At 38.5% G+C, this 15,007-nt stretch overlaps 1 protein-coding gene across 3 annotated transcripts in view; it reads right to left on the bottom strand.

Moving 5' to 3' along the window:
- Positions 1–554: 554 nt before the first annotated feature.
- The window catches only part of KCNQ5 (potassium voltage-gated channel subfamily Q member 5), a 259,328-nt gene continuing 244,875 nt past the window's right edge, over positions 555–15,007 (bottom strand). For all 3 annotated transcript variants that reach the window (XM_048938247.1, XM_048938248.1, XM_048938249.1), the window contains 4 exons: positions 13,739–13,847; positions 7,404–7,535; positions 6,565–6,691; positions 555–6,164 (listed from right to left, as the gene is read on the bottom strand). In XM_048938247.1, the coding sequence (XP_048794204.1) occupies positions 5,223–6,164; positions 6,565–6,691; positions 7,404–7,535; positions 13,739–13,847 (1,310 nt within the window). In that variant the 3' untranslated portion in view covers positions 555–5,222. The remainder of the gene's footprint in view (positions 6,165–6,564; positions 6,692–7,403; positions 7,536–13,738; positions 13,848–15,007) is intronic.

Below are 15,007 nucleotides of genomic sequence, written 5' to 3'. Positions count from 1 at the left end.
GTGGTTTAGAGGGTCCTTGGGTGAGCCGAGCCGGCGCGGCTCGAGGTCCTGTGGGACTGGCAAGTGTGTAGGGCCATGCTGCTGGCGGAATCTGGCCTTCTGTGGAGCCTCTTCTGGACAGCCTGTGCCAGTGTTTGGTCACTGTCACGGTAAAATAAAAATAAAAATTCAACACCAAAAGTTGAAAACGTAAAAAACTCAGCATTCGTGTTCACTGCAGAAAGAGCCAGGCAAGGAAGGCCACGCTCCAGCACCCAGCTGTCACAGTGCATCCCCAATGGCCTCGTGCAGCAGGCAGGGCAGCTGCTGCGGGCTCCTCACACACTGCCTGCTTCACAGCCCAGCTAATCCTGAACTGCTGCCTCCAAAACTTCAGTAAGTTCTGCTGTAAATGGGTACCAGAATCTGGGTGTATCAGGCTGTTATGTCCATATTTTACATCAGCAAACGTCCTTCGTGGTATTTTGCCACAAAAAGATGTAGTTTTTTAATGTAAAGAACAACCACAAAAAGCACTCGCAGACGAAGCATGAGTGGTACTTTCCAAATGATTTTTATTAACAACAATATGGATTCAACTTTGTCAAGAAGTTACAATTAACATTGTAATGTACTGGCTAATGCCCCTGCAGGGTCAGTGGTAACAGCTTTACATACACCCTTACCCTGTTGCCAAACTGGCATTTTATCTTGCAAGGAAGTAAAAAATGCTTCCAATAGCAGGTGATGTTGGGTATGTCTGGAATTGTCCTGTGCATAGCTCAGGGTACAGCCACATCTGTGTCCAGATAAACAAACAGGAAAATATTACATGCTCCCACTGACCCTGAAGGGCACAATTCTTATTTCAAAAACCAGTTTTTAGACAGTGACAGCACTTTGTGTGATGTTGTAATCCATTTGAATTAAGTTGATTAACACACTTGAAAAAAAAAAACAACAAAAAACTGAAGCAGAAGTATCTGGGGCAAATTCTTTTCTGACCTGTATCTCATTCAAACCTAATGATTCTGTAGATAATCCAAAAGGATTGCATGACATGTGAGTCAGGACAAAAGTTGGCCCAGAGAGGCAAGTTCATTCCTGGTATAGGTGGGTTCAGTTCCTTGAAGGTCAGTGGAACTGAGCCTGGTTATCTCAGCGAAGGCTGAACTTCACCCAGCTGGGTAGAGAATTCATTGAAGTCAAGTGAAGCCATCCAAGGATGAATTTAGCCTCAGGTCTTTAAATTTTTATTTTTTTTAAATTCCTTTGCTGTTGTATTTCTTTTCCCCCTCACTCCTCTTTTATGATTATTTTCCTTTCCTATGTGCTTTTTTAAAATGTTCCTTCTTCCCTTTTTACATCGGTACTTTGTGCGTTATCTCTTATATAGTCAATGTGACATGGGTAAATTCAGCTAAGTATTACTTTCCTCAGGAAATAATTGGAATATTACCATCTTCACTTTAAACAGATGCCCAACAAGGTAAGTATTTGAATCTGAGCTCTCGAGTCAAGAAAAATTCTTACTGAATTCGGTAGAATTTTTGCTTGTGTAAGGATTGCAGGTCTCAATCCAGAAATACTACTCTACTTCAGATGTTCTACTACATCAGCAATTCAGTATGATTTGACTTACTGCAGAAGAGCAGGTGAATTGCTCATCACCATGCTGTAATGAGAGCAGTCACTCTAGATAGTATTAACTTGAAAATATGTAACAACCGTGGGCACTGTGAATAAAAGTGTATGATCTTTGCAATCTTGAATCCTAGGCTAAAACACTATATTCATATTTAAATAAAAAGTATAGATCATGTAAGCCAGGAACAAATACAAATTCTTAAAGAAATAATAATCATCAAAACTATTCTTTTTGGTTCTCTCTTCAATCGAATACAAGAAACATACTGATCAGAAAACAGTTATTTGTATAAAGCTTAATTCCTGAAGCTTTTACTAGGTTCAAATTCTCACTTCAGCAACCCTCTAATGGATTGCAAGTCAGAAGAAATTTTGTCCTCTGTCCCTAATCATAAGAAATTCTTATTAGCTATCATGAGCTTGAATTTAATAAGCGGCTCAAGACAAGACTTAAAAAGCCAGACAGGTCATTCTTTTGTGAAATCAATGAATGACTGTCAGTCATGACACTGTCGTTTAAAGAGAGAGTGCAGAAACAGGAAATTCCCGATGATAAAATATGAGAAAAGCTTATAAAAATCCAAACAAACAATTCTTCCTCTCCATAATTTCATATAGTCTCACTACTCTTTCTATTTTCTATCAATATTATGTTAAAAAAAAATCCTATATGATAAGACTTGCAGCTACAAAAATAATAATGGTGAGCATAAAAGAAAAAAAAAATCAGGTTTTTAAACCATGATTTGAAAAGATACGATATTCTAGATTTATTATTACTTTGTAAAGACATTAACATTTTCATACATAATTTATAGAATTCATTCTTTTTGTGCACAACATTGTATTAAATAAATTAACTTAAAATTAGAAGGACTCAAGCATGTCATTTAAGGCAAAAATACCAAGTTTCTGTGAGATAAATTATCAGCAAAACCCAAGGCCCTGCTTCTGGTACTGGATGTGTACAGTCAGAGCCAAAGCTAAGTCCTCCCACTGCCTCCTTCCTGGCTCAGTGGGAGGCAGTGATTGGCTCATGCAGGCAAAGGTGGAAGATTGCAGGCCAATTCATGGTGCCTTCAGTTTTCTGTCCCATCAAGGAGGGGAAGAGAGTTTTGTTACTGACGCATGTTGTCATGTGCCTCATGTCGTGCTCCTGAGCTGAACCTAAGGGTGGATGTATGCTTAGGCTGGCAGGAAGCTTCATATAAAAGGCAAGAAAGGCACCATGAACCACTCAGAAAAAAAGAAAAAAAAGCCTAAAAACTTGTAAGTTTTAAAATTTTGAATTGTACTTTAAACTTTCAAATACGCCTGGATGAACTGCAGACATTCAAATAAGTTAAATGAATGCAAATGTGGAAAAAATCTATTTATCCTCGCAAAATTACTGTTGTAAGCAGGTCTTTGTATAACCAGACTGCACATTAAAGAAAACAGGAAAGGCTGAATGTGGTAAATTATATGGCAAATCAGTGGTGAGGAAATTGTGCTTCAAGGCGTCTTTCAGGATTGAACAGCTGAAGTTTGCTCTGGTGTGAGCCGTGGAGCACAGTGTACCATCCATGGACCCCACATAATGACACAATATATACACTCTACAGTTTGCATGTACTTTCACATAATAAGGTTATCATGTAATATCCAGGAATACTTTTGTAAAGGAAATATGGAAGCAGAAATTACAATGGTTTCATAGTAAACAGATCAAGTCCTTCACAATACAATCTACAGCATTTAGCCATGATTAAGACTGGAGTGATGTTTTTGATGTACGTAGTAAGTTCCCAGCAGGTCTGGGCCTTGAGAAAACACTGCCCTGAGTGAGCTGGCACTGGCACCCCCATACATTCACTGTTCCTGCTGCTAGAAGGAAGCTGAGCCCAAGTCAGGTTGTCTACAAGGTTGTGGTGCAGGTAGGGTATGAATGTGGGGGGGAGGCAACACACAGAAACCTTGTTCAGCTGGGAAAAATGAAAGCCTGGTTAGGCTCTGCGTGGGTTCTTCCAGTGGTGAAGCCTTGCTGGGGATGTGTAGATAGGCACTAACACTGCTCCTGCATCTCAGCAGAAGCAAAGTGCAGGTAGGATAAGAAAAAAGAGGATGTATCAAGCAGGAATGCTCAGTCTGATGTCGACTTTGAATTTTTGAATTTTAAGCCTCAGGTTTTAGGAGGAAAGAGTCTGAAGGTCCTCTACTGGAAACCTTGTAAGAAATGACTGCGGTTGGGACAAAGCTATAAAAGCCAGATCAAATTCTCTCCTCCTCACATTTTATTTTATTAAAAAAAAAAAAAGAAAAAAAAAGAAAAAAAGAGCAAAACCAAACAAAAATCACACACAAAAATTAAAAAACAACAACAACAACAACAAAAAAAACCCAAACAAAACAACTGCCTTCAATTTTTTCAGTGAATGTTCTTTTCCTACTTCCATTTCCATTTCTGGTTGCCTCCAATGGCTTCTTTTGAAATAGCACTCACTATCTGTGTCTAAAAGGCTGGAATTAAAAAAATATATATTTTTCTCTCTTTACTTTCCTTTTTCTATTTTCTCGGATAATTTCCCTTCCTGCCCATCTCAATCTTTATTCCTTTTTCTTCATCGATTGTGTTGTCTTTCCCTCTTCCCTGCGCTGTCATCTTTACTTTCACTCTGTATTTCAGTTCCTCTTCTTCCCTCACTCCCCAGCCTCACAAACTACTGTCATGGCATCAGGTTGTGACCGCAATGAAGACTGTCAGATTTTCAAATGAATGAAATACTGCTTCTACAACGAGAGCAGTGCCTGCATCTTTGCCTCGCATACTGCTGCCAAAATGTTTCAGATGCACAAGACAGTTCCTCAGTGAGTCTGGAAAAAGGAGAGATTCCCTTGTGTTCTTAGTGCAGTCACCCAAATTATCCATTTCTGAGGCCAGCCCTGATGCTTAGAATACAAACCTTTCATAACAATAAAACACTCTCATTGTAAAGAACAATGTGATAGTAGCGGTGTGTCGGGTACTCTGCCACAACACTAAATCGTCAAAAATCAGATGGATACATTAACATACTGCTTTTCAGAGTTAAAAATAATTAATTACTGATGAGCTAACGTGTGTATCTTGCAACTGGCAGCCATTTCTAATCCCGTATATCTGATTTCCTTGGTACCTTGCTAGCAGCTGTAGATAATTCTTTGTTGTAAACATAATCATCTAAATCAGGACATATATATATATATTTAATTAGTTCAGAAGCAAAGTGCTTTAAATCTTACAATTTTTACTTTCGCCCTGTGGAAACGGCACTAGGTCTAAATGCTCAAATTTTTGCTTTTTGATACATCCTGCAGCATTAGCTTTGTAGGCAATTCATTATTTAAACCTACTGTACTACATGAAAGGCTGCCATACTGTAGGTATAAATCTGAATTTTAGCCATCACTTGAACATGCATTTTCATGCAACTAGAAGATATGGGCTCATTCAACTGCTTTTCAGATTCATCCTGTTTTTGTGATTTTATCTCATTAAAAAGGCTTTCAAAATAGTTCATGCTATGATATGTATGACTAGAGGAATGACTCAGCCAATGAAGAAAGCCTACAAGCTGTTATTTAAGTTTGACATGGAGCAGACTGAGTGCTTCTGTACCGTCCCCTGGCTTGCAAATGCTTTGAGATGATCTTGATATTCCAGTCCTTAGAGAGTCAGTGGAGAGAGTTGTTTCCACTAGTGGGCGAGAGATGGCTTCAGTAGTCTCTGTTCCTGCCTCTGTCTCCAACTCTTCATCAGTTATAAATAATTTTGACTCCCTCCATTTGGAGTATACGTCTTGGCTACCTCTTGAACCACTGGAGTCACTGCCAGTAATCTGTACATTCAGTTCTTCTGTTGATTGTATAAGGTTTTGTATAGATAAAGATTTTCCTAAATCCATTTGCACCACAGGTTTAACTGAGAGCAAAGGTTCCCCTTCTGTATCCAGTCCTTTTCTCCACGTGAGATCCTTGGTTGTGCTGGGCTGAGCGACTTGTCCGTTATCCTTTGATGCAACAAGGCAAGCGGTGACATCAGAAATATTTTCCTGTGTGGTTACAGGAATAATGTGAACGGGCTCAGGCCTACTGATATGCTTCACTGATGAGAAAGGTGGTATTTGCAGTGTTGTTGGAGTTGCTGGCTTAGTTGCCTGGTTTATTTGGTTTGATGTGTTGTTAACTGTTGCATGTCCATCATTTGGCACTTGCGTCGCTTGACTATGCATAGCAGGACTAATAGCATAGTAAGCCTGAGTGCTAAATTCATTTGGTGTCAGTATTAGCTGTAGGCCACGAGGCAGATTGGCACTAGCTGATCTGGATACACATCCACTGATTTGTGCAGAGCTAGACAAATCTTTGCTATCGGATGGACTTTGATAATCAGAAGTCTGCTCACATTCAAAAGGCGGCATTTGAAGTGAAGCCAAAGTGAGCGCTGATGCGGATCCTTTTCGCAAGACTTGTTGATAAATATCTAACAGGCAGTCCAGTTTTGACTCAATGGATTGTACCTACAGGAGAAGAGGAAAAGCTTAAGATTAATGCAGAATATCATTTTGAAATGTTTGGAACCCAAGCAGAAGGAAAATGAAACTGCTGAAGAGAAAAATGTTAGGAGCTTGATACAAGCTATTGACTCATGAAAAATAATGTCAAAAGCCTTCTAGCTACAAGTTTTTCATAAGCAAGCTGATAAAAAGGGGAAAAATCATTAACTTGCAATTTTTTCAATCTTATTTTTTTGTACATGGAACACAGTTGAAGTAATATGATTCATATATCTTTTATGTCATTGTATATAGGAAGCAGATATCAGAGAAAGCTAGTTTGCATTTGAAACTGGTAATAAAATACACAAAAGTCAAGAGCAACAGAACAAGACAAAACCACAGGCACAGGCAATCACTCTACCTGTTTCTCCACCTTGACTACACGCCCTAACATGCTGAGGTCATCAGTTGTCTCATTCTCTGCTGTATTCTTTTCTCTACTTCTTTTATCTGCAGTGATTTGTCCTTTCCCAAGAATTTGGTCAACACTGTAAGAGAATTAAAAGCTGCTGTGATTCCTGAAAATGGGGCAGTGTTGGAAGTGTTTGCTCTATCCAGACACCGAGTATTAAAATGACAGCGCTTCAGAAGAGCACCTGAGAAAGAAACTAAACTCAATTACATCAGAAAATAATGGAAAAAATGAGAGATTTTGGAACATTTTGACATAATCTTGCAGATAGCTTTTCTTTTATGTTGGCACTAACTGGGAGTTAGAAATTAGCCACCAACTGAGAGAGCTGGAGCTGGAATTGCTGGGGTACACACAGTGCAACAGTCATTTTATTACTGCTGGGAACTGAGAACATGATTTCTCTGATCCTATGCTTTAGATGTAGTCCAAAATTTCTTTAGTGTGAAAAGAGAATGTCTGGGGAAAAGGGAAGTTAGCAATGTTGACTTAATCCTTCTGACAGCATATGTTCCTCATTCATGAAAGAACTTTTCAGATAAAGGATAACCTTTTCTATCATTCAGGTTTTCATTTTCTGGCAGAAAATTAGATACATGCACTTTCGTGTGTTTTCACACACAATTTAGTTTCTGTCTCGGCTGTGTTCTGAACACAGCTGGGCTGTAGCATGGATGGGCAATCTGTACCCAAATATGACACAGAAATGTTAAATGTTATCAATATTCATTATACAGCAAATGTTACAACAAGATGCCTATTCAGAGCAGAAACTGCTGTTTTCCTACCGTGACTGAAGACTCTTGATCCTGCACAACATGTCTAGATGACCCGCTGAATACTGTTCAATGACATCTTTGACATCATATGGACGAAGTGTTTCCTTAAACTTTCTCTTTGCAACATGAAATTTCATAATTCTGGGGAAGAAGCATTTCACAGATTAATTTTCAAAGTGGTTACAAAGCAATGCAATATTTTCTACTGTCAAAATATTGTCAGATAATTTCTTTTAAGATATTCTCAGTACAGCTTTACAGTTTTCTGTGATGCTTTTGTAGAAATGGGATGTCCACCAAGTAGCTCTTTATGGAATGAAAAGCTTGATTGTTGTATCACAAATTTGAAAGAATAGAAATGACAAATTTGGAAAGCGACTGACAGTGAGCAGATGACAGTGTTTATTATGATATGCATTCAGTAACTGTAAGAGGACAATAAAAATCAATAAAAAAACCAAACACCGTCCTGTAGTAGTGTTTGAGTGGAATGTCAGGAAAACCCTACTTTGCATGGTTGGGACAGACATTATGATGCATGGAGTCAGATGATTGGTTTACAGTGATCCTCCACTCATTTCAGTATTATGCACAAATGTGCTTCCAAATAATATCAGCCTTTTCTGACAGCACTCAGGTTGTTATTTCCCATTCTGGTAACTGCCAGTTAAAATGAGATTGCTTGCCACTAACTTGAAATATGATTCTGATTTCAGAAATTAAAATGGAAAAGGCCTGTTAAGAGTAGTCCATCACCTTGACATTTCAGGACTGATCTCCACAAAGTTTTAAATATATCAGATGATGATGCACTTTCCTTTTTTCCAGACTAATAGATTTTGGTGCCTTTTGTCATCTGGAAGTCTCTGAAGGTGGGATGTGGATTTTTTTTTTTCCTTTTAGCTGTCAGATGATGGCAGGGCGCTCTGTTCGTAACAGTCTGGCAGCACAATCTCCTGCAATCTGGTTCTTTACTCAGGTTATGAAGAATAAATGATGTAGTTGACATACAAGAAAGTATTGTTCTTTTGTTATTATTCTGTCAGTTTAGATGGTCACCATTTTTTACCTCATGCTCTTGATAAAAGTGAAAAATACAGAACTCTTAGAAAAGCAAAATTGGTGAATTAATGGAATAAGTAAAGAAAATGTAATATACCAGAACTGTGTGATTTCAAAAGGAAAGAGGCAGACAAGTATTTTTTATTAACAACTATAGAATCTTAATCAATGTGCAGAAAACCCTTCATCACCACTTTGCAGGTTTATAGCAACTTCCTGGCTATTGTAATGTTCAGAAATCAAATGCAGCCCCAAAAGCAGCATGGTAAGTTGTAACTATGCTGCTTCTGGTTTAGGTATTAGCTCGTATGATGCCATCTAAATTAACTTCCGCAGGGTTTGGAACAGACCCTCGTTGCTTACTTCTTTTTACTTCAAATACATACAATTTTACATAAACTGTGAAAAAAAAGAAGAAAAAAGCTTATAAAAAGCTGGCACTTTAAAAGCCTGTGAGTTAATTACGAACATGAAACACGAACTCTTTCAGCAATGGAGCCTAGCAACCGCTCCGTGGTTATTAAATTCAGTTGATTCTCCATAGTTATTTACTCTCAACTTACAAAGCTCAAATGTCTTTCAGTATCTAGAAATAACTATCTAATTGAGCTTGATAGCTTTGAACACCCATTTGGAAATATTATTACAACTATACAGAGCATATTCAAAAATAGCAGTTGACTTGAGAATAAGAAGCTTTTGAGCTTCCTTCATTTGTGCTTCTGGAAAAAAAAAAAAGGGGCCTACTCTGTGTTAAAAATGAAGGTGGGCAACACACCTGTACAAATAAAAGGGAATATGAGCAAAAATTACTTATATTCTCTAGCCTACCAACAGTAGGGACAGAGAAAGCAATCAGAACATAGATAGCATGGTGTGTCTTTTCCAGCTACACCACACGGGGGCAAAAAAGACTCGTCAGAAACGAATCGAGTTGCCACTGGCAATCCCTGTTAGCACGGACATAGCAGCAGTAATTTAAAGTAAGAATTAACCCAGAGGAACAAAACTGTGCACGTCTCACCGTTTTTTAAAACGTTGTTTCTATTTTTAAATCACTGTATGCCATGCTGGAATGTGTTGTTTTTATAACTCAAATATAATGTGACAGAAGACATGCTGTTCTATAAACCTGTCACAGTCATCAGCACCACTGTTTTTCTGGTGAGAATTAGCCATAAATTGTAGCCTTTTTCAATGATGCATCCAGAGAGCAGAAAAAAAAACCAAACATTCTTTTCTGTTGAATTAGACCAACATGTCCTGTTAATTGTTAGAATAGCAATTTTTGTCTGACCTTCATGATCGGCACTGATAGAGAATTACAGTGTTTCCTGAATTTGCAAGTTGTATACATTACTTGCATTTGTTGCATTTGATTTTCTTTTCACGTCACGCCTTACATCATTGAAAGGTATTATGCTTACCATTAATGCACTGAGACTGGCACCAAGTCATAACATCTCTAACCATCCCTGCAGCCCTGTCATATGCATGCTGTTTTTTGAGCCTATATCCTGTCAGTCTTGCCACCATCTCAGGAGGAAATGGAGCATCATTGCACTGGGATTGCAGGCAAACTCATACACAAGTCCTGCCATAAATATTAAATTTGGGTAGGTCATTCTGCCCATGAAATACCCACATGAAATATCCACAGTTTGTTTGTTTACTCTCTATATCAGGAAAACAGATACACACAGATACAGCTGTGTTGATTCCTCCATCCCACTATTCTTAGCTTGCTAGATAACTCTAAACTGCAACATGCAGAAGATATCTGGATCCAATATAGGGAAGATAAAATAGACATAGGTGGTGATGAGTTAGATTCACCATGTGTAGGGCATCTGGGTCTATACCATCTCCTCTTTGGAGCCTTAACTACAAACCCATTGCCTAAAAGCCAAAGACATTGCTTTCTCCCAAGCTCAATGCTGTAGTACCCAAAGACTCATCAAAGACCCTTGCTGAAATGCTGAAACACATTGTGCAAAAAATATACAAGGCATTGGGATTGAAAAGAAGCAGAGGATTCTGAAACAACACAGTGACTTTTTGTAGAGGTAGCAGAAACATTTCCAAGACTTAAGATAAATAGAAAATCATATTTTCCTTATTCTACTATTAAATATGTATGACTATTCAGCTGCACAGCTTATCAGCCCAGGAATTCTCATGTTTCGTTATATTTAGCTAAATTTATTATTATTTCCTATTAACAACAAATGAAAATACATCTGTGCAATCACTAGAATTAAAGAGAGAAAAGACCTCTTAGGTCAACAAGTTCCTCTTCCTGCCCTTGCAGTTATTCCCTACTGCATATTTATTTATTCTTTCTAATTTTGTGTTTCATAAATAATACAATAATTTCAGCATTTCTGTTGTTCTGTATTACAAATCTTAGAGCCTTATGCTATGAAAAATGATCAGAGATTTTACCATATATGGAAACAAATTAGTCTTGGTCTCTCTTCTATACTTGTGAACTAATTGTGAACTAACAGTGAGAGCTGAGTCTCCAACAGCTCTGATAGCAGGATATGAACAGCTTTTTGCTCACAGCAAGGCTACAGCCAGTTGATTAGTGCAACAAAACCTGCTGACAAAGAAGCTAGCTAGCAAGAATTGCTTTTGTGCACTGCTCTTGGAGGCCAGCTTGCATCTGCAGGGAGCAGGACTCTTGCTGGCCTGAAGTTAGATGCATCTCTCATCTAAAATGCACTGCTCATCTCAAAAACGTTTACAAACGCACAGAGCAGTTTTTCCTTACTTTTCCTACTGCCTTAGGTTGGAGGCAAACGGAGAGTTTGGAGTAAAGGGGATGGAAGGAGTGGCACAAAATCTGCACTGGGGAAGGCTCAGCTGGGGAGCTTTGAAAGGAGGTGGGCAGCTTGAAGGGTTATGGGCAGGTCCATGCGATGGGTCTTCAGTAGGACCACCTGGGAGTCCTGTTTTCTGAAGGTGATGTAGCTGAATGGATTCTGCTGTGTGCTGTTGAGGTCTTTTGTATCCTATTGATTGAAGCTATTCAAGTACCTTCTGTCCTCATCTGCTCCTGTATACTAGCATGAAAGGAAAGCTTCCACCCTCCCCTGTTCCTTTGCAATTCAAAGCCGATGCTAAAAACAAACTTCAAAATGAGGGACAAAGTTTCCATATGGACAGATGCTATCATCTTGAAATTCTAGTTACTATGTAGTGTCTCAGATCCTTCTTCAGATGTTTGCATAGATCCCAGTGTGGTCAGGTAACAGACACTCTGAATAATAAGAAAGAGGAGTATCAGCTATCTGACAAACTGAATTATCAGTCTCTTGAATTTGGGAGGTTAAGGTTAACAAAAGTCTGAAGAATATTGCTTATTATGCTTTAAATATCTCAAATAAAGATGTGTTATTGAAGAAAGATGTGATATGCTAACATTTGCAGGGAGAAATGGGACAGATTTCTTGGCTGACAGCAAGTGGAAATGCAAAACTCTTCTCAACCCCATTGGTGAAATGAATTCTTTAGTAAGCGGAGTACACAAAATTGGAGATAATCTAACAAGTTTACCATTATTGGTTGAATAGTGCATTACTGAAACAATGAGACTGTTGCATCTTTGATATTTTTAGAAAATTTCTTCAGATGATCCCGTGGAGGAAGTTTGCCAGCAATGGCCTTTGAATTCAGCGCCTTTCCGTTAGAGCTGATAACTACCAAGAGAACCTGAGCAGAACTTGAACCAGGTGGACCCAGAGGTCCCTGCCAACCTCAGTTATTCTGAGATTCTGTGAAAAGATGTGGGTGATGCACTGAAAACAATTCAGTGGTGTCCTTGAAAAGAAGCCCCAATCATTCAGCTAGTACTAAAATATCAAGTTTTAAGGAATTTGGACAGTATTAAGAATGAGATGGCCATTAGTATCATTTGCCAGTACAGTGGCAAGGTGCACTTGGAGCCAGGATTCAACCAGTCTGTTTAAAATGCAACATCCCAGACAAGCATTTTTGGCACCAGAGCCAAAATATATGCTGACTGTTCCAAATTTGAACCTTTTCCATTCAGAGGAACAGGTCTGCCTTGTAGCTGAACGCTCACAGTACATAAGGATTTCTGTCACCTGTTGAAGCACTGTTGACAAGAGATGGTTCACAGCAGTGACATTTAAGTAGCCCGTCACAGTGGCTGTGAGCATGGAACTGGTATCTGACACGTTCTGTGAGGTCATTTCCAGGCAGATTGGAAAGATGGTAGGAACAGACATCTGCAAGTGATCTGTCGAGCTGCCTTGGCTTGCAGAAGAGAATTAGAAACTGCCTTACCAGCTATCTGTCTACATTGGCAATCAGTGGAAAAAGGGGAAGGAAATACAAGCAGCTTGTGCAGGTTCCCATCGTATAAATTATTTGATAAAGAACTTGAGTTCACTCTTCTAGCACTGAGAGAACTAAGGCAAGAATCCCCCTTTAAGAAAACAACACCTTTCCATTGTTTTTTTGCAGAAACCCCCTGTGGCTGGTGCCTGCCTCCTGAAGCAGTGACCAAGTGTGATACAGGGCCCAGCGGGCAACCCCCAGACATAGCACCAGGTTTGTTGCAGGCAGACAGGGGACGACAGAGCTCTCTTTGCTTATCAGTTTACTCTTTATGGTGGCAGGTTTGCCTGTCAGGAATTTCACTTCAAAATATTTAGTACAAGAACTTTGGCAGTCTCAGGAGGGTGAATACTAAATTTAAGCATTCAATACTGGTAATTTTATAAGTTTCAATGTAGTTTTCTACTTCCTTGGAAAAGAAGGTAACTATTAGTTTTAAATCACTGGGGTAATATTTACTTCAATGGCAGGCAAGGTTTTGCACAATTGAATGAATGTCATTATCCTGCTGGTACCAGAAGAAAGTTGCAGTAAAAGCCAGATGACGGTTTCAGGAATATGGAAATGCAATGAAAATGTAAACCTTTGAAGGAAGTAACTTTTCCGAGCAAGGTGATATACATTCAGTAAAGCTACATCAAAATTAAATACAGTGATTTCGATTACAGGAAATATACTAGAAACCAGCACTCATTATTCTCTTTCTTTTCGTAGCCAAATCACACGATACTTTTGGAAACTGAAAAGCTGACAATGGAAGAGAAACGATGAAGACAAAGGACGAGTAAACCATATCAGCATTAGTTATGTGACAAATACAGTTGTGTAATATGTTCAACTAATTGACACGCAATTATTTAGTGCCTTAATTACAGGAATCTGAAATATTTATTCACTCGGTATTTTCTACTCACCTGATTGCTCTGATGACAGTTTTAAGTGCAGGAGTGAGATCTTCTACTGACACATCACACTGGCACCCTTTATCATCATAAACATCATCTGTTCCAAGACTGGTGTCAGCTACAATATACAAAACAGACGAAACAATAAGCATTTAAAAATGCCTTCCTTAGTGTTGTTTTCTAGCTGCCTGCACACTCACACTGGAAAAATAGGGACTACAAATCAAGTATTAAAAAGCTTCATCAGTTAATGAATTGTATAATATGCTTGTCTGTGTTTAGGCTTGTGTCATAAAAGGACCAGGATGCCCCCAGTGAAAATGATAGGATTTAGAAGGGAAGAGAGCCCTGTTATTTTTCATACAAATGAATAGTGAGTTCTGGTAAGTTGTATACTGATATCTCAGTGTTTTTCATCACATTCGCTATCTTACGTGAAAGTGGTGAGTTAGCAGATATAAATCAAAGAAGCAAAATACACTGAACTTATATTAAATTGTTATTTTTTTACTGCCATGAATGAACTTTTCAGACAAAGGAGAAGATCCATTTCATTTATTAAGAAGGCTGTGCAATGATGCAATACTTAGTTACAGGTAAAAAATAAACAAAATATCTTTTTGCCAGAAATGAATAGAGAATGATACTCATCACAGATTAACCGCCCCCTTAAACTTCACAGACATGTAGATTCTGCAGTATTCTTTTGCAGCAGGCACTCAAGTTAATATATTTGTTTGCCTGAACAAAATAGATCCTCTGTTCTTTCCTAACATTGCCCTGCAGGGTTACCATTTGTGAATCAATTAGAAATCTCAGAAGGGCTCCGTGTATCTCAGTTCTCAAGAAAAAAAGGGAAGGATGCGCAACCAAGATGATTTACAAACTCCAAATGCACAGGAATGGGAATGGAGGAAGGAAGGCAGGATGCCCATGTCATACATATATTGAAAGACAGAGGAAACCTGTCTTGAGGGTAGGTGTTTTTTCTCCCAAACAGTCTCTCATCACCTGCATCAAGTCCAAGTGTCCAGGAAAAATTTCAGAAGGAAGGTAAGTGCATTTTAACACCTCAGTGTTTCTACTTCATAAAGAAGAGAATGAAAAATGAAGGAATAACACATGAAATAGAGAAAAAAGGATGGAATTCATTATTCCTTAATAACAAAGGAGATTTCTTTACAGTCTTACATCCCTACCCATATTCATGCTATTATTTAAAACATAGGCTCAGTCACTCAGAAACACTGCAAGTTAAACATTTCAGATGACTTCACT

The sequence above is a fragment of the Lagopus muta genome, chromosome 2 (assembly GCF_023343835.1).
Source record: "Lagopus muta isolate bLagMut1 chromosome 2, bLagMut1 primary, whole genome shotgun sequence".
NCBI classification, from domain to species: domain Eukaryota; kingdom Metazoa; phylum Chordata; class Aves; order Galliformes; family Phasianidae; genus Lagopus; species Lagopus muta.
This window is presented reverse-complemented; position numbering and strand designations above follow the sequence as displayed.